Raw genomic sequence first — 20,708 nt, forward strand, 5'->3', positions numbered from 1 at the left:
TTTTGTAGAGAAGGAATTTCACAAAGTTGCCCAGGCTGGTCTGGAACTCCTGAGCTCAAGTGATCCGCCCATCTCTGCCTCCCAAAGTGCTGGGATTACAGGAATGAGCCACCTTGCCCGGCCTATTCCCAAATCTTTTAAAAAATCAGCTTTCTTTGTGTTTTAGCATTGTATGTTTTCATCTGCTTAAGAAGTTAGAAAATCGGCCCCTTTGTTTTTAAAAGTTATGTTATTCTGCTTGGGCTGCCGCAACTAAAGAATGTAGATTGGGTAGTTTACACAACAGAAATGTATTTCTCTTAGTTCTGGAGGCTGGAAAGTCCAAGATCAAGGTCCGTAGGGTTCAGTTTCTAGTGACATATCTTTTGCTGGCTTGTAGACAGCTCCCTTCTCTCTATGTTCTCACATAACAGGGAGAGAGAAAGAGATCTCTGATATCTCTTCTGCTTTTTTTTTTTTTTTTTAAACAGTTTTTACTCCATCGCCCAGGCTGGAGTGCAGTGGCATGATCTTGGCTCCCTGCAACCTCCACCTCCTGGGTTCAAGCGATTCTCCTGCCTCAGCCTCCCGAGTAGCTGGAATTACAGGCTTGTGCCACTATGCTCAGCTAATTTTTGTATTTTTTTTTTTTTTTTTTTTAGCAGAGGTGGGGTTTCACCATATTGGCCAGGCTGGTCTCGAACTCCTGGCCTGAAGTGATCTGCCTGCCTCGGCCTCCCAAAATGCTGGGATTACAGGCGTGAGCCACCAAGCCCGGCTTGATGTCTCTTCTTATAAGGACATTAATGTTATCATATTAGGGTTCCATCTTCATTGCCTCATTTGACCTTGATTACTTCCTTACTCCAAATACAGTCACATTGGGGGTGAGGGTTTCAACAGATGAATTTAGGAGGTGGGGGGACACAATTCAGTCCACAGCATGACTCAAGGACAAAAATTATCTAGTTCTTCAAAAATTAGTCATATACTCAAGGCACTTGGTTATAAAGAGGAGGATCTGAGTTCACTTGGGTCGGGTTTCAAAGAACAGACCCAAAGGAGACAGTTTGTGTAAGAGTCAGGAGCAGGGGTAAACCACATGGGAAGCATCTGACCACAGTTAGAGATTACTGACACTTCAGCAAAGAAAGGAAACTGAGGCTTATCCTTGAAAACAAGTCCTACTGATAATACACACCTACCCAGGACTTATTTGCACAGTGGTTAGAATTCAAAATACAAGGAAACTTAATATATTCTCAGAACTTAGTTGATTGCTCATTTCAATGTTACCAAAGTATTCGCTACTACAACCTTGCCTGACAAATGGTGTCCATGACCTGTGTTATTTTCAGCCCCAGCATGTGTACCTGTGTAACAAGAATCCTCTCTCCATGCTTGACCAATATTCCTGGTTATAGCTATCTCTCTAGTTTTGTGGACTTTTTCACTGTTCTACAGTCACATGCTGCTGCGTAATTTCATTATGTGTCTCTGTTTTTCTCTGATGCTCTCTCTCCCCCATTGATCCCCACATTCCCAACCCTCCATGTCCTCCTCTCCAACCCTCCAGAACCACCTGGCTGCTTCTGCCTCTGTCCCTGCCTTCCCTCCCAGTAATCCCAGTGCAATAAAACCAAAGATTAGACCACTGTGAACTTGGACTTTATCTATGCCTTTAAATGGAAAAAAAATGAGTGTTTGCATAGAAGTCTCAGAGGTTTAAGGTTTACACTCTCTTGGTAACTGATAATTTGAAGGTGTTCTGTGTTCTTTGTGAGATGGTCGGTCAAGTGCAGCCATAAAGTTTATTATACTCACGGGCCCTAGAGACGGGAGGCACGGCTCACCACACAGGGCACATGGGGAAGCCTCAGGGTGGTCAGGAGGCAGAAAGCAAGGAGAGGGGAAAGCCGAGGCCAGAGTGTTTATTGGGGTTTCTGCAGAAAGGCAAAGCAGGGCAGACAGAGCACTTTAGGACTGGCTAGTTTGCATGGTGTCAGCAGTCTCTAAGCTATACAAATGTTCTACAGTTGCCTGGTACCTGGCCATGGGATGATTAAGGCAGAGGAATAGTGCATCCTGGGGTGGACAGGCCTGATAGAGGAAGTCTGGCTCTGGACTGGCTTGTTTCCATATCAAAGGGCTGCTCCTGGCTTGGCCCTTGCTAACTCTGAGAATTGGCCAGCCCCAGGAGGGACAGTCTCTCCAGCCAGAAAGGTTTTTAAGATGTCAAAACTCATACAAAAAATAAAAAATGGAAACAACACAGAACGAATGGGGGAGTTAGCTGATTTTACTTTTTATACTCACTTTTCTACCCATTTCTCCATGTTTTTCCAGTCTTGTTTCTATTCTCAAAATGCAGAAGTTTTTTTCTGCAGTGCGTACAAGGACTGTCTGTTGATTAAAACAGTTTTTAAAGGATGCTTTCTGCTCTGATTTCTATAACCAGGGCAAAGAGCGTAGCAAAATACCTGTCTTTTTTGTAGCACTGTTAGGTTGGAGATTTAATTCACTCAGCACTTATGTTTTCAATGCCTGCTATGTGCAAGGTGTTCTGCCAGCCCTCATACAATGTACAAAAATGGTTAAGGCCATCAGCGGGAGGAGCTGCAGGCTGTGATAAGCTACAGAAAATGTTTAATAGGAGGAGATGTAAACATGGCTCTAAATAAATTCAAGTATAACAAGTCAAATCCTTTTGGAGGAATCAAGAAAAAGCATCATTAAGGAGGAGTTATTTAAGACAAGCCTTAAAGATGAGTGGGATTTTGACAGGTAGGATTGGAAGAGGAGGTTGTTCTTAAACAAGACGCAAAGGACACACAGGCACGTGGGTACAAGGCTTATTATGTTCGAGAAATAGCAAATAGTCCTATCAGCAGGGATGTAGGATTCTTGTGGTGTAGTAAGGAAAATTGGGGCTGAAAAGTGGATTGTGGTGAAACTGTGGAGAGCTGTGAATGTCTCGAGGAAGGATTTAACTTTGTAGGAGGAAGTTAGCATCTTTTGTGCACTTTTTAGCAGCAATTGCTTGATTTCAGCCAAGCATGTCTCTCAATTGTTCCTGTGAATAAGATGGACAGTAATGCTGTTCGATGGATTTATAACTGGTTGTATAAATAAACTGGGGCATGTCCAACATCAACATGAAATTGCAAAGGGCACCAAGCTTCCTTCCTTTTGCATATTTTCTAAACATCCCAGGGGTAAGTTTCATGAGGGCAGGGATTTAATCTGATGTGTTCCCTGCTGAGTCCTTAGCTAATGCTGAACAGGAGGCTTTGTGAGGGAGAGAAGCCCTGTTGCTGAAGGAGGAGTTTGATGATCTTTTGCCTGTATCTTCATAGCAGGATACTTGCATTTTAGGGAAGTTAGCAAAATGTTCTCCAGTTCTAAGTTCTGCCATAAATTAACCCTGATTCCCCTGTATTCTGTAGTGTTTGAAGGAAACATGATAACCTAGATGTAAAAGCAACCCCTTTAAAGAGTAGCAGTTAGAACATGACAGTCATCCATATTGGTCAAACTCATGGTCCAGCCGTAGTTCTCAGGCCGTACACTAAGAATTTTGGAAGGAAACAGGCATGCTCTTACACACACCAACTACAGACAGTTAGACCAGCCATTAACATCATTGTAAATGCAAAAAATACGAGTGTGACCTCCAACAGTGAATAAATATCATCCTGCATCCAAGAGATGCAAGGTAAGAGATGAGCTGCAGCCATCCTTGTTTTTCCTTTAAAGTATTTATGGATCTAGCTTGAACTTACACTGTCACCATGAATATTCTACCTCTTAATAGCTCTCTGTATGTATATATATATATATATAGTTTTGGGGAGTGTATGTTGAGATGCGGTCTCACTATGTTGTCCAACTTGGAGTGCAGTGGCATGATCATAGCTCACTGCATCCTCAAATTCCTGGGCTCAAATGATCATCCACCTCAGCCTCCCAAGTAGCTGGGACTACAGGCATGCGCCACTACTCCCAGCAAATTTTTAAAAATTTTTTTAGAGACAAGGTCTCTCGATGTTGCCCAGACTGACCTCCAACTCCTGGGCTCAAACAATCCTCCTGCCTCAGCCTCCCAAGTAACTGGGACTACAGGCGAGATCTGCCACATCCAGCTCAGTATTTTCTTTTATATGATCTCAATTTACTTTCAAACTTCATACGTCTATCTCCTGTTTTGCATGTTTTGAGAGCAGATGAATGTGTCGATGCTCACCCTGATGATGTGGTGACTTTGATTTGATTCCCTATCTGCTTGGATGAATGAATGATCCTTTCATCTCTCCATCTCTGCATTTCTCACCCTCCTTTATGCCTGTCCTGCAGAAGGCCCAGGTTCAACAGCACAGTGATCAATTGAAGGGCATTCTTCTCTTCCGGTCTCCCTAGGAGCAGCAGCACCAGTCCATGGCTGCAGACATAAACAATATGATGTGTTTTTATATAGGTGATTTATAATTTCTCACAAAATACTTACTGATCCTCTCAACAGGTGTTTGTTCCATGATTAGAAGGACATCTACCATTTTGACTCTTTGAGAGCAGTTTCCTGGGCTGGGCGCGATGGCTCACGCCTGTAATCCCAGTACTTTGGGAGGCCAAGGTGGGCAGATCACGAGGTCAAGAGATCAAGACCATCCTGGCCAACATAGTGAAACCCTGTCTTTACTAAAAATACAAAAATTAGCTGGGCGTGGTGGCGCGTGCCTGTAGTCCCAGCTACTCAGGAGGCTGAGGCAGGAGAATTGCTTGAACCCAGGAGGTGGAGGTTGCAGTGAGCCAAGATCACACCACTGCACTCCAGCCTGGTGACAGAGAAAGACTCCGTCTCAAAAAAAAAAAAAAGAAAGAAAGAAAAAAGAAAAGAGAGCAGTTCTCTGGCAATGAATACTGTGTAATTTTACTGAAGAAAAAAAAAAAACTAACTGAATTACGTGCCCTGCAAGGGTGACGTGCCTAAGTGACTCAGTTAGCTGGAGAGTGACTCTCCTCTCCAGTCCTTCCCTACTCATGGCCATCTTCCCAGGGTACATTTAATAATGGATTGTATATTTCAAAATTGCCAAGACAGAAGATTTTAAATGTTTTCACTGCCAAAACATGATAAGTATGTAAGGTGATGGATTTGTTAATTAGCCTGATTTAATCATCCCACATTACAAATATGTATCAAAATGTCATCCCATGAATATCTACAATTATTATTTGTCTAGTACAATTTTTTTTTAAATTTAATGTTTCTTTGTAGAAAGCGGCTCTGAAACTAAGTCAGCTGAGGGTGCCAGGGTTGTGTATGTTGTCATGGCCCTTGAGGTTATGATTCCAGATCTGAGGACGGTCCTCACGGAGGCCAGATGTCTGCTGTGGTTTTCACATGCTGACCTGGCTTGGAAGGGAAAGCCAGGTTTGGGGCATTTCACAAAAATAACATTTTTTTCATTACTCTTGTTTCTCTCAACATCATCCCTCTCACCACAAGGGGTCAGTCAGCACATTTTGCCTTTGACCAAGGCAAAACGCCAGGCGAGTGATCATCCCTAGGCGGGCCTCGTGTTCTGAAGGAACTGATGGAGCTCCTGTTGACCTCTTTCTTGCAGCCAAGGGGAATCTGATTTAGTAGATTAGCGATGCTAGACTCTCTTTTCTGTTCCAAATATACTGCCAATAGGCCCTTTATTATAGTCCACCATCTTCAGGTGGAGTACCTATACCTAAGGTTAAGTAATTAAAGGAGATAAGTAATTCCAACTCACTGCAACTAGTTGGCAAATGACTGAGAAAATTTTGCAACACCTTTATTCATTGGGCACTAAGTGCTGTGCTCATTGACAAGTAACTGCCGATACAGCAGCAGTTACAAATGGGCCTCTATAGCAGGTGCTGATTAAAAAGTTCATTTGTGGCCTGGCGCAGTGGCTCATGCCTGTAATCCCAGCACTTCGGGAGGCCGAGATGAAGGGATCACTTGAGGTTGGGAGTTTGAGACCAGCCTGGCCAACATGGTGAAACCCCCATCTCTACTGAAACTACAAAAATTAGCTGGGCGTTGTGGCGAGCACCTGTAATCCCAGCTACTCAGGAGGCTGAAGCATGAAAATTGCTTGAACCCAGAAGGCGGACATTGCAGTGAGCCGAGATCGCGCCACTGTACTCCAGCCTGGGCGACAGAGAGGGACACCGTCTCAAAAAAAAAAAAAAAAAAAAAGTTCATTTGTGGTGGTAAGAAGAGAGGCTAGAGGTGTATTTATTTAGTCCACACTTATTCCGTGTGTCGGCTACAGCCATACGGCACGAGGACCAACTTTAGAAGTCATCTTTGCTTTTTCTTTCCTTGTCTGAAGTCATAAGCCAGGGCTGTGTCAGGTTTGGAAATACAGCCCTCTTGGGTTTTATGGCTCTGTGACATTCACGGTTTGAGTTTATTTTCCTTGTTCTCTGGAACTGGTCGTTTTTGCTTCTTCCACTCCATCAACAGAGACAGTTTTATGAATACACTGCATCTCAATCAGTCTAGCTGCAGAAATAAGTCAGCAAGCAGAGAGTTCTGTGTGTTTCCCAGCAGGAGCAGCCACCATCATCATTAGAAAGGCAAGAAGTAGTGTGTATCCTCCAACAATTAATAAATATCATGCATCAGATAGATGCAAAACCATTTATTTAGTGAGGTGCTGTCAAGGGAAAGGAGGCATTTTTATCCCAGGAATCAAGGGAAAGGAGGCATTTTTATTCTAGGATATTTAGAGGTAAAGAGACAAAATCCCAGGAAGGTTAGATGTCTTCCTCAAGCAGTTAAAAGCAAAGGACGCAGGTTTTCAGACTCCTAGGTCATCCACTGGTTTTCTTTCTTTTCTCTTTCTTTTTTTTTTTTTTTTTTGTTTGTTTTTTTGTTTTTGTTTTTTGAGACAGAGTCTCACTCTGTTGCCCAGGGTGGAGCACAGTGGTACAATCTCAGCTCATGGCAACCTCCGCTTCCCAGGTTCAAGCGATTCTCCTGCCTCAGCCTCCCAAGTAGCTGGGACTACAGGCGCGTGCCACTGCGCCCAGCTAATTTTTGTACTTTTTTTAAAGACAGGGTTTCACCATGGTGGTCAGGCTGGTCTTGAACTCCTAACCTCGTGATCCGCCCGCCTTGGCCTCCCAAAGTACTGGGATTACAGGCTTGACCCACTGCACCCGGCCCCATCCACTAGTTTTCAATACCGATGTAGTGCGGTGTGCATCAGAACAATACACTGAAACCTAGAAACCTCTCCTGGAGCATTTTGTGGTGGTGTTTTGTTGCAAGCATGGAGAACCGCCATGGAAGTCTTTCGCAAGCCTCTCTGCTCTATTACTTGATTCACTTTCCAATCACCTCTGCTCTTTTCCACTGCTTACTTATGATAGTACCACCACATATTAAACACTCTCTGTTGTTTTTTTGGCTTCTACCTTCCCACCCCAGGCTGGAAAGCATCAGGATAGGTGGATTTTCAGAAGTGTGGTGAAAGCCCTATTAGCAACACTGCAGCTGTATAAGGTACTTTGCAATTTACAAAGCACGTTCACGTGATCCTGTCTGACCCTCCAAACAACCTATGGCAGAGGTGGGGAATGTATTATGATGTTTGTCTCAGAATCAAGACTACATTTGCTGATCTCCTCTGATGCATCAAGGACTGTACGGGGGGTACTTTATACTCAGGCCTTCTGCTGACCTATATGGAGACTTTGTAAAATTAGAAAAAGTGCCCTGTAGAGGATGCCCCTTCCTCTAGAGCGAATCAGCCCCACACCAGGGCAGGCCTCAGGCTAGATTTCAACCCTAAGTTCCCCTCAGCACCTTGCATGGAGCTGTGTAGTTATTAATCTATTTACTTCTCATTACAGATCTATACTCTGGGCAATACTCCCTTTCTACAGATGAGAAAACTGAGGCTCAGGAAAGCTAAATGTCTTAGGAAGAGTAACAAAGTTTCTTGGTCTTGGAGCTGTACTTAAACCCCAGCTCTTCTGAGTTCCTTTTTTTTTTTATTATTATTATACCTTAAGTTCTAGGGTACATGTGCACAACGTGCAGGTTTGTTACATATGTATACATGTGCCATGTTGGTGTGCTGCACCCATTAACTGGTCATTTACATTAGGTATGTCTCCTAATGCTATCTCTCAAGGGTCTAGAATCATTCTTCTGAGTTCTAAGCCAGTGGTGGTTTCACCAGGACATTCTGCCCTCGGCCCACAGCAGAAGCCTCTGCACCTCCTTCCCAGCCCTCCCAGAGCAGTGCTGGGGTAATCTCCTCCTCCACAAGGCTCTGGGCATTTGTCATTTTGCCTGTGGAGGGAGTAGCCTCTTCGGAAAGGAATGCCTCTTTCAGGGGTGCTTCTCAGACTTGATAGATCAGCGTCCCCTAGAGATCTTGCCAGAGGGTCTGGGCTGGGCCCTGAGCATCTGCCTTTCTGATAAGGTCCCAGGCCGTGTGGCTCCTGCTAGTCCATTGGCCACACTTTGACTCGCAGACCTTTAATATAGCAGAAACCAGTCACTGAGTTCCACCTTTTCCCGTTGCCCTGAAGACATGATGAAAAGGTAAACAGATGTTTATTGGGTATCTACTATGCACTAGGCTTAGTTCATTCTAGCAGGTAAAACAGGAGGAAATAGCCACGCTCAGTGAAATTTAATAATTACTACATCACACATAGCCCTTGCAAGGAAAAATCAGCAACAAGTTAAGAAAAATGAAAGGGATTGAATTGACTCAATAGGCAATGCTGTGACACAGGGAAGCACGAGGCCTTGGGGGTCCCATGGGCAGGTGCCTCAGCCAGCCTCGGGACGATGGGCTTCCTAAAGGAGGCAATTAATAATGAGGATGGTGATAGCATCAAGAATTATGGTTACTCTCTGTGGAATAACTGTCTGGAGTGTCTGGAGTGTCAGACGCTATGCCACACAGTTTATGTACTTTATTTAATTTTACAATTGTCCTATAACACAGGGGTGTCCAACCTTTTGGCTTTTGGCTTTTGGCTTCCCTGGCCCACATTGTCTTGGGCTACACATAAAATATACAAATACTGATGATACCTGATGAGTGAAAAAAAAAAAATGAAAGAAAAGAAAAAGATCCGTGCATAAATCTCGTCATGTTTTAAGAAAGTTTACGATTTTGTGTCGGGCCACATTCAAAGCTGTCCTGGGTCGCATGCAGGCCGCCGGTTGGACAACCTTGCCATAACACATTATTTCACAGATTGGAAAACTGAACATCAAAGAGATTAAGCAATTTGCTGAAGCCAACAGAACTGAATCCGTGCATGATTTTATAGTTTATCTTATACTTTTTAGACCAACAAATGTGGGTAATGATTTTGTGCCTCTTTGCCCGATGAGAACTTGCAGCACCAGGTGTCATTTCCATCCAGGTAGATCAGAGTGATCTGGGAGTTTGTTTACAAAGCAGATTCCTGGGCACCACTGTGGACTTATTGAATCTGAACTCTGAAGGTGAGGCCCGGGAATCTGCCTCTCCCAAGCTTCCCTAATGAGGCTGATGGAAACACTACTTTAAGAAGTTAGCTGCTGGGAGCAGTGGCTCACACCTGTAATCCCAACACTTTGGGAGGCCGAGGCAGGTGGATCACGAGGTCAGGAGTTCGAGACCAGCTTGGCCAGCATGGTGAAACCCCATCTCTACTAAAAATACAAAAAATTAGCCAGGCTTGGTGGCGTGCACCTATAATCCCAGCTACTGGGGAGGCTGAAGCAGAATTGCTTGAACCCGGGAGGCGGAGGTTGCAGTGAGCCAAGATCACACCACTGCACTCCAGCCTGGGCGACAAAGTGAGAGTCCATCTCAAAAAAAAAAAAAAAAAAAAAATTAGCATCTTGAAAAGTGGATGCCATGCAGTAGAATCCTGATCTACCCAATTCCCTTTGTCATCCTCACTATAAAAATGTAATCGCCTCACTAAACAGAAATGGGTACTAGATATATATTTCTTGGTTTGTTTAGTAAATTTACAGAGTGCACATAGGGTAAATAAAAAATCAGCAAGAAGGCAGAAGAACCTGAATGCTTTGAATCAACTATGTAGGAAAAGCTAATTGTTTGATGAAGTACTTATTGCTTGACACAAAATTTTGAAGAAAGGCTCTTTATGCAAACTTTTCTAAAACATCCTTAAAGTTTAGACAAGATATAGATAGAAATAGAATAAAAGATTTTATTTCTATAGATAGAAATAAAATAGAAAAATTCACCCACAAGGATATAAGACATCTTATCATTTACAAAAGGCTCAATGACAAATGATTTTTATAAAACTCAATTGGAAGTGCCATTAGACAAATTGGTTTAAGAAGTATCCTTTAATTGCACATTCTAATGTGGACAAGATAATCATTAGGTGAAAAGATTTTAGGCAAATTAGCTTTTAATAAATTGGTTTAGGGAAAATTGCTCTTTTACTTTTTACATGTTGGGGGCATAGAAATAGAATCTGGAAATTATCCCAGTGACCCCCCAGAATGGACATTGGTCCAGATGCTGGATGGAACTGATGCATCCTGGCCTTGAGTGCTGCAGTATCCCTGCCTCAGGCAGCACCATACACCAAGCGATTTAGCACCCTGAGCCAGTGATTCTCAGCTCCTTGTATATGCTGAGCATTTGGGAAGAATCTTTTTTTTTTTTGAGATGGAGTCTCACTCTGTCACCCAGACTGGAGTGTAGTGGCACAATCTCGGCTCACTGCAACCTCCACCTCCCGGGTTCAAGCAATTCTCCTGCCTCAGCCTCCCGAGTAGCTGGGATTGCAGGCACGTGCCACCACGCCCAGCTAATTTTTGTATTTTTAGTAGAGACGGGGTCAAAGTGCTGGGATTACGGGCATGTGCCACTGCACCCGGCCAGGAAGCATCTTAAATCCAAATGTCTGGCCCAAAGATTCTGGTTCAGCAGGTCCAAAGTAAAGCTCAGGAACATGAAGTTGCATCAGGCAACTATTGCAGGTGTTCCAAGGACTCTGCTCTAAGAAATAGTGCCCTTTTGTTCAGAGCAAAGGACAAAAGTAAGAGGCCAAGAGTTATTTTTGACTGTGGCTTTTTACAAATGCAATGCTGGGCCAGGTGGCCAGCACTGGGTGGCCACCCACTTTGGGAGGCCGAGGTGGGTGGATCACCTGAGATCAGGAGTTTGAGACCAGCCTGGCCAACATGGTGAAACCCCATCTCTACTAAAAATACAAAAAAAAAAAATTAGCTAGGCGTCATGGTGGGCACCTGTAGTCCCAGCTACTCAGAGGCTGAGGCAGGAAAATCACTTGAACAACCCGGGAGTGGGAGGTTGCAGTGAGCCGAGGTCACACCATTGCACTCTTGCCTGGGCAACAAGAGCGAAACTCTGTCTCAAAAAAAAAAAAAAAAAAAAAAAAAATTAAAAAAAGAAAGAAATATAATGCTGGACCCCAACCTAGAATCCCTGAAAAGACGAATGAGCATCATTGTGATTCTGATGCACCCCCAGTCCTGGGCCTGAGGACCACAGGGCAGTGAGCACGTTCCATCATTGCCCGGCCTCAGAGTCCTGCTGCAGCACATGTAGGAGGAGCCATCCGGGAACTTGCTGGGAAGACAGGGCTGACCCAAATGGAGCCAGCAGTAACCAGCACAAAACAGAGCCAAATTCACTGGTGCTGCTGACCACCAGGGTTGTAGGAGTTCAGGGAGGAAAGGCTGCCAGAGGAAAGCGGGTCTTCATTTGCCGCTTGAAGGGCGAATGCAATTTTTATTATCAAGGAACAGGAAGGCATTTCAGGAGGTGAGTACAGCAAAGGCCCTGAAGAGAGAAGGAGCGTGGTTATCGGGAAACCCAGAGGCCAGAGTGGACGAGAGAGATGTAAGTGGGAGTCCAGACAGAGTCATACTTGGACTTGCAGCATGGACTGAGCATGGAGCCATCATGGACCTCACGCATGCCCAGCAGGTGCTGTAGGGAGATAGATATCTGGTACAGAGTGGGGACAGATCAGAGGGCTGGGACTGCATTATCCACACAATAAGAGGAGATGAGTGTCCTAGACTGGTGTAGTGGTCAAGAAGCCAGAGAATACAGAAGTTTGAGTGGGAAAAGGAAGATTAAAAGCTTAGATGGAAGTTCAGAATGACAGATATGCAGCTGGTTCCAAATCGTGCCTCTAGTTATGTTATGGGGAATGACTTGGTGTAAAGATGTTGTAAAAATATACAAATAGGCATTGCCACTCTAACAAACACATGAGCTGCCCAGCCGCTCCTCAGTTATCCACAATTTTGGGGGAAGATAGAGACTGCATGGCTAATTCACAGAAAGCAGGTAATTCTACCTGATTTTAGCCCTTTTCTTACTTTTGTTCATTTTTATGAAATCCACTGAGCCAAAAATGATTTTAAATGATTCACTTTTATTCGCTGCCCTTCTTTAATTCATAGCTATGTGCATCACAACGACCAGAAAGGAGATGCAGCAGGAAAGAAGGAGGGGGGTTCCCCAAGGCCCCAGCATGCCTTTCCTGGAACAATAAGAATAACCGTCTCCACTAACTTGGTCCAGCTGGCCTTTTCTTCCTTGCCTGTTTTCATAGAATTGCTGGGGCTCACTTGGCCAATTTTCTAGTGATGAAACCAAGTAGGTTTTGCTATGGAAGCAGTCACAAGAAGTGGTGGAATGTTGCAAGAAGCTATTGATTAACAAGATGGGCAGAACTCAATATAATCACTGCTCCTTCCTAGGCAGAGAATTCCACTCTGCCTTCCTGGTTCTTTCTCCTGACCAAGCAAGTGAGCACCTACTTGCCTTAGAGAACCAGTGTCTTCAAATGAAGGACTATGGGTTAAGGGTCCTGGAGCAAAATCCTTAACACCTCAGGACATACTGCATTTGCTAGGTTTGCACTGAAGCTTTTTTTTTTTTTTTTTTTTGAGACAGAGTTTCACTCGCCCAGGCTATAGTGCAATGGTGCAATCTCAGCTCACTGCAAAGTCCACCTGTTGGGTTTAAGTGATTCTCCTGCCTCAGCCTCCCAAGTAGCTGGGATTACAGGCACCTGCCACCACGCCCAGCTAATTTTGTATTTTTAGTAGAGACGGGGTTTCACCATGTTGGTCAGGCTGGTCTTGAACTCCTGACCTCAAGTAATCCACCCGCCTCGGCCTCGCAAAGTGCCAGGATTACAGGCATGGGCCACCGCGCCCGCCTGCACTGAAGCTTCTAAGAGCTATGTAAGTGGACCCTTCAGTAAGAGGAGCTGGACAATGGTGTTGAGTTTTTCCGTGTCTCAGCACTTTGGAACTAGCTAGCCTGCCTGTTAAGTTCCTGAATGTGGTGACATTGCACCATATGCATGAGGGGTCACAATGAACAGGACAAGCCCTTGGGAATGAACATGCGGAAGCCTGTGGTTATGACTGGTTTGCATTCTGGTGTTGGGGAGCAATCTTATCAGGCCCCCTGAAATGATTAGAATTTTCTGTGTCTCAGCAGTAGGATCAGAAGTTTAGTGTCCATATGCCACAACTGCGTGATCCTAAAATTGTAATCCATTTCAGGCTCACATCTCCTTCCTAGAGTATCTATTTCTGGGGAAGGTGTGAATTCATCCCACAGCAGATCATCATAACTTTGGCTCATTCTGTAAACATGATTTGCATCTCTTGTGATGTGAGCTGGGCACTGAACAAGATGCTGAGGTTTGAGGTACAATAATAAATTACACACTGTCACTCTTCTCCGGGAGAGGAGACAGTTATGTAAACAGGAAGTGCAGCATAGTGTCTTCAGAGATCCTGTTTCATCATCTGTAAACATGAGATAATAATGGCATCTACCTCAGACTTGTTGTAAGGATTAAACCGGTTAGAATACAAAGAGCCCTTAGAACAGTATCTGGCACATAGTAAGCATGATAGAAGTCTTGATTATCATGACTGTCGTCATTCCTGCTATCATCGTTAATACAATTAACACGGACATAATATGCACCCACGTTCCCACTCTCTTTCCACAGAGTGGGAAGAGGGACGTGATGATCAAGGAAGGCTTTTCAGGGGTGATTGTTTGTGAGTTGGATCTTGAAGGGCGACTAGTAATTGACCAATAAGACAAAACAGAGGAGAATATTCTAAACTGAGGGAAAGTGACATGCAAAAGCCTAGGGTTATGGGAACATCAGGTAGTTTAGGAAACTCGGCAGTTCAGGAGTGAGGGTGGATGGTCTGGGTAATGGTGAGAAAAGTGGGCTGGAACTAAACAGGAGGTGGGGAAGCCGTGAGTGCTCCTCTTCAGTTCCTCACTGAGATAGGGAGAGGCATCTGTGGAAGGTGAGGATCCTGGAGGAGGCTGGGGAAGACTGCAGCAGCTCTTGGGAGAATGGCCAAGGCCACCTGGTCAACTTTGTTGAGCATGGAGACCCTGAATCCATGGGCCACCAAATAAGTAGAATCCACAGGAGAAAAGTGATCTGGGCCATAGGAGAGATTCTGCTCCAGCTTTTCAGGTGCCATAGGTAAGGTTATTTCCAACCGGGGGAACCAGAGCAGACTTCATAGAGGTACAATGTGGACATGAAGAGATGAACCAAGCAGCAGCCAGCCCATGGAAGGCCTTGAATGATGCATCAGGAAGGTTTAGTCCATGGATGGGTTTTAAACTGGGGAGCTACGTAATCAGATTTGTGCTCTAGGAATGTCATTTTGGCAGGACTGTAAGTTAGACTGGAGGAAGGCCACGTTCAAGGCAGATAGACCATTAGAGAAAAATCTATGGCCTCCGAGATGGGGAGTCAGAACTGCGTGGTGCTCCCCAACAGGGGGTGCCAGTGGGGCATTGAGACTCCCTACTCCTCCCTGCTGTGCTGTTCCAGACCATGCTTCTCCCAGGCAAGCCTACAACCCACAGGGTTCAACCAGGTTCCCCTCCAGTGCTAGGTGATTTCCAGAAATGTGGGGTACAACAGCAGGCTACATCTCCTCAGAAATGCCATGGGGTCTAGTCTGACCCTGAGCCCCTCAAATATGGAGCATCTCTAGGTAGCTCAATGGCATTGTCATGGAACCCAGCAGTTGGTCCTAGGTAGGTTCCAGCAGCCTGGAATCCCCTGTGGGAGCCTCCTTACTGTTTCAGTAGCCCACACTTGAGTGGGCCCACCAGTCCAGCAGTCACTCTCACTCCTGCCCCACTCGTGCACCCAAGCCAGGATCTGCAAAAACTAATCTTCACAAAGCATCCTCTCAAGGCAGGATGGTCGTCCCTAGGTGACGGAAGAGGGAATTAAGGTTGGCAGCAGTAAAGGCACTTGCAGAGTGACATGCTGTTGGTGGACTTGATCCTAGGGCTGGCTTTAAATCTCATGCCTGTTGGAAAGTTCCAGCTTCGAAAGATCTGTTCACATCATAATGGCAAAATTGTAGACACATATTGTAGGCTGGCATATCTTGGTCTGTTTTGTGTTGCTGTAACAATACCTGAGGCCAGGTGATTTATGAAGAAAAGAGGTTTCTTTAGCTCACAGTTCTGCAGACTGGGAAGTATGAGAAACATGGTGCTTCTGGTGAGGGCCTCTGGCTGCTTTCACCTGTGGAGGAAAGTGGAAGGGGAGCTGGTGTGTGCAGAGAGCACATGGCAAGAGAGGAAGCAAAGGAGAGAAACTGAGGAACCCAGACTCTTCTTAACAACCCACTCTCCCTTGAGAACTAATCCGTTCCTGGGAGAGCTAGAACTCGCTCACACCCACCCCTAATCTATTCATGAGGGATCCACACCCGTGACCCAAGTGCCTCCCAGTAGGCCCCACCTGTTAAAGGTTCCACCTCCTGACATCCTTACATTGACAATTAAATTTCACCATGAGTTTTTGCAGGGACAAACTGCATCCAAACCATAGTTTGGCGTATCCTAGCAAAGGTTTCCTTGACAGTCCATGAGTGTCCATGAGCAGAAGAGCTCATCACATGCCTCCTTCCTCCTGCCTCACTATCTGGGCTGCTTCCAAGTCTCTGACATACTGTGCATTAGACACCACTAATGTCTGGGTTCCTGAAGGCCCTTATGGCCAGTGCAAGTGCACTTGGAGTAGGAAACAAGAGTCAATGGATACTTGCTGAGTAGCACTCATCACGCTGTTGTCTCCAATTGACACATTTTACCTAAGAGGCTCAACTCATTGGCCACAGTCTCCAGGTGAGCGCATCTGGTGTTCTGAGTTTCTACTGATGCCCCCAAACTCACATCTGCCTCTCGCCCTCTTTCTGCCACAGATCCTGGCGCCCCTGTGAAATTGCCTTGTCTGCCAGTGAAACTGTCGCCTCCACTACCTCCAAAGAAAGTCATGATCTGTATGCCCGTGGGGGGGCCAGACCTCTCACTGGTGTCCTACACAGCCCAGAAGAGTGGCCAGCAGGGTGTGGCCCAGCACCACCACACTGTCCTGCCCTCCCAGATCCAGCACCAGCTGCAGTACGGCAGCCACGGCCAGCACCTCCCCTCCACCACCGGCTCCCTCCCCATGCACCCCTCGGGCTGCAGAATGATAGACGAGCTCAACAAAACGCTGGCCATGACCATGCAGAGGCTGGAAAGGTAAAGGTGGGCACCAGGAGGGAGGATGGGAGGAGAGGGGTTGGCTGGGGAGGGGGGCTTAGGGATTTGGACCATAACTTAGGAATGTGAACAAGGGTTCATCCCCACTGGGGGGAAAATGTTTGAAAGTAAAATGAGACAAAAAACTGAAGGGCAAAGCATGGAAGAAAAAAAATGTTGCCAATTGAAAAGCTCTAGAATAACCACATTTATCGGAAAGAAAAACTAACATTCATATATATATATATATGTATATGCTTATATATACACACAATCCTCAGTGTCATCAGTAGGTTCGTGAAAATTGCAACTTCAGTAAAATAAAATCTGACAAAACCAACTTAACCATAGACTAATTGATATAAACAAGACTTAAGTTCCTATAGCATATTTCTGGTCACAAAAATATCACCAAACTTCTAAATAAAGACCACAACACTTCTAATATTAAACATTGAAATAAATGTGAGCTGTACATACATTTAAGAAAGGTTAATAAAAACAAAGAAGATGATGACCCAATTATTCCAGTTCCGGGTGGTGGCTAGCCAGAACATGTCCTAGCAGCCCAAGGCACAAGGCGAGATCTGGCCCTGGTCAGACATCATCCCCTCACAGGGCACACTCACACCCACACCCACACCCACACTCACTCAGACCTAGGACAGTGTAGACACGCCATTTCACCTGACATGTACATCTTAGGGATGTGAGAGGAAACCTGAGTACATGGAGAAAACCCATGCAGTCGTGGGGAGAACATGCAGACTCCACACAGACGATGGCCCCAGCTGGGAATCAGCTTTTTTTTCTTTTTCTCATCAATGTTATGGCAAAATGACATTGAATGAAATGACCTTATTCAAGAACCTGCTGTATATCCATCTTTGCATCTGTGTGGGTGTACACACATACACGTGTACACACACACACACACACATGCATGCACACACACATGCACGCACATATTGTGTCTGTATAAGCATTAATGTTTTGTGGAAAAATGTATACGTAGTCATTAATAGCGTTTATTCCTGGGGTGGTGAAATGGGGAGAAAATACTTTTATATTTCATATTTTTCTATGGTAATTTTTAATTCTGTGTATATTACTTTTATGATACTCAAAAGAATTAAAATATGAAATAAGAAAAGATGAGGGCTGGCAGGTGTTGGAGGGAAACAAGAGGGCTGGGGAAGGTGGGAAGATATACCCTGTTCTTGCTGATGGAGGAAGCAGAGTCCCAGGCTCTGATTATGTGCACTTGTGAGGCTAATATTTGGCCACTACCAAGGCAGCTCCCTCTTTCACCAGAATATGCCTCCAGTCGCTCTTCAGGGAGAGCTGCAAAGATGACCCCACAGGCAGGCCTGCAGCCACGACCCTAACTCCTCACCACATAGGGAGATCTCTCAAACTGGTTCTCAATTACTCTTGATTGTGTATACACACATGAGTGTGTGTGTGTGTGTGTGTGTGTGTATTCAAACACCGCCACCTACCTCACATCCAAGAAGGCACTGGGATTTCCCACTGGGGCTCTGAGGCACATTGCTTGACTGAGTGCCCTGGTGTAACAAGGAGAAAGTGTGATTATGAGGTACAAAGGGTATCTCTGACTGTGAGCTGAATGCTTGTCCCATAGTAGTGGCTGCTGGTCATTGGGTCCTACAGATGGAAAATGGCAGTATGGAGGTCCCATCGAATCACCAGAGAGCCAAAAGCGAGATGCACAGGCGGGAGCTTTGGGTTGTGTTTTCCTGACTCTCGGTGGCTTTCTCTGCTCCTGCCTGTCAGCTGAGTATTCTGCATTTGGGAAAGGAGTGATTCACTGGGAGGTTGCTGTGTCTAGGAATTCTGACTTGATTTCTTGGTGTTAACACCTGCCCTTGCTGCAAAAGGAAAAAAACAAAACTTAATTTGGCCCCTTGCTATCATTGGCAACTATTCTTGTTATTAATTAGAACAATAATAATTTAAAATGTGGCTGGCACGTTTTAATCTATTACACATACACATTGTCATCACTGTCATTGTCATCTTATTTAATCCTCACATCATCTATGGAAACTGAGTAGATGGAGAAACTAAGGGAGGTTCACTAAGTTCCCCAAAGCCACCTTCTCAAAGGGTGGCCCACAAATGGCTTATCTCACATCTGCAACCACGTAAGTGCAGACATTGAGAACAAGTTTTAGATACTCTTACAGCAATATGACAGAATAATTTCATGTCTGTTGAATCTTGTCATTAAAAAGGGCTTCATTATTTTTACATTTGTATTATATTTTACAAAAGCATCAGTTTGTGATGGATTGAAAATGGAAAGAACTAAACAGTAAGAACTGTTTCTTCCCTGTAGATGTTTGGAAAACACTACCCTAGGTAGTAAGTTGAGAGGCTAAGCCTCCAGCCTGGGTCTTCCCTCTCCAAGTCCAGAGATCTTTGTACTAACACACAGCTGCTTCCTAAGGACATGTAGCAGCCAATGTCATTGCTGCCCCCCACCCCATGTCTACATGCACCCACTAAGTTTTCATATCTCTCATGAGCGTCAATCATCAGAAAAGATACTTGGATAGCATGTTAATAGTATATTGCTAAATATGCTTCCACTTTAAAAAAACACCATATTAAAAGGTTCAATTAAAGATGCTAACTGACAAGTTTTATAATATCTGTGGGTATTTGCGGGATATTTGAGTTTAATTTAGACCAATGGGTAGATCTAGTGGGATAAGGGAATTTTGGTGGGGGCAGGGTATGCAGCATGATCTCGGCAGCAGAGCCAAGGCAGTCTCTATGCTTTGTCCCAACTCAAAGTCATTTCCTCCTTCTTTCTCCCTCACTTCCCACTCGAGGTCAAAGCATAGGGTTGTCCTAACAGACCAACCAGGCTGCAGAGATTAATGCATGCATCAGTTTGACAAGATTGCCACCCCAGAGAAAGAGAGGCCCTCTTCCCAAACAAAGATTGGAGAGACTTTTCTGAGTGTCTCCAGTCATCTCCAGGAAGAATCTCAAAATAGGCCAAGGTCACAGGCCACACTTTTCAGTGTAGGGAGGGAATCACCAGCTGTCTTGGGTGATTTCCCCCTGATTTTTACTGCCTAAAAATTCTCCCTGTTGCCTGTCAACATGATTTCATTCTTGTTCTAACCAAGTTTTATACAGAAAGAAAGAATCATTTCTCTATCCTCCTGGCAATTTCCAGTGACCCCAAAAAACTCTGCAAGAAGGGAGAGGCATTACCAAACACTCAGGCATCCTGCCTTTAAAGTTCCTTGGACAGACCCCCTGTTTGGGCCATTGCTGCCCCCTGAAATCTCAAAGAATGTCACACCATAGGCCATCGGTCCAGATGGACAGTCTGATCCTGATGAAAAAGTTATAGGTAATATACAAAGTTGAATGGTGAATTAAACAGCATCAATGCCTGACACTGGACCATACGTTTGCACAAGTCATCTCATCAATGAAAGGGGCCTTGAAGACCGTCCAGGCCACCAAGCCCCTGCTCACCGCAGTGTTCCTGACCATTTATCCTCTGGTCTCTGCTCCAACAGGACATTCTCCAGGTCCCAACATAGCCTGCTTCATTGTCAAGAAGGTCTGACTGTTACAAAGTTCCCTCTCTATTAAAAGTTTTACTTACTGAAATTTGTATCTGCCCCTTCCCGATCTTATTTCTAATCTTCCTTTCCTGTAAAAGGCTTTTAAATCTTTGAAGATAGCTACCATTCCCTTCATCTAAGGACTTCTCTAGATCTTATACCATCTTGTTCGTGTTCCCCTGAGATTATACCACATCTGCTCTGATTTATATGGAGAAGTTACTTTTTATTTATATTTTTTATTTTTGAGACAGCATCTCACTCTGGCACCCAGGCTGTAGTGCAGTGGCATGATCATGTCTCTCTGCAGTCTCGACCTTCCAGGCTCAAGCAATTCTCCCACCTCAGCCTCCTGAGTAGCTGGGATCATGGGTGCACGCCACCATGCCCAGTTAATTTTTTTTTTATTATACTTTTTGTAGAGATGGGGTTTTGCCATGTTGCCTAGGCTGGCATCGAACTCATGGTCTAAAGTGATCGTCCTGCCTCA

General features: G+C 44.8%; 1 protein-coding gene across 14 annotated transcripts in view; it reads left to right on the forward strand.

Moving 5' to 3' along the window:
• The window catches only part of PHACTR1 (phosphatase and actin regulator 1), a 574,604-nt gene that overhangs the window by 474,181 nt on the left and 79,715 nt on the right, over nucleotides 1-20,708 (forward strand). For all 14 annotated transcript variants that reach the window (XM_009450525.5, XM_009450527.5, XM_009450524.5 and 11 more), the window contains one exon: nucleotides 16,283-16,604. In XM_009450525.5, coding sequence (XP_009448800.1) covers nucleotides 16,283-16,604 — 322 coding nt within the window. The remainder of the gene's footprint in view (nucleotides 1-16,282; nucleotides 16,605-20,708) is intronic.

This window comes from Pan troglodytes, chromosome 5, assembly GCF_028858775.2.
Source record: "Pan troglodytes isolate AG18354 chromosome 5, NHGRI_mPanTro3-v2.0_pri, whole genome shotgun sequence".
NCBI classification, from domain to species: domain Eukaryota; kingdom Metazoa; phylum Chordata; class Mammalia; order Primates; family Hominidae; genus Pan; species Pan troglodytes.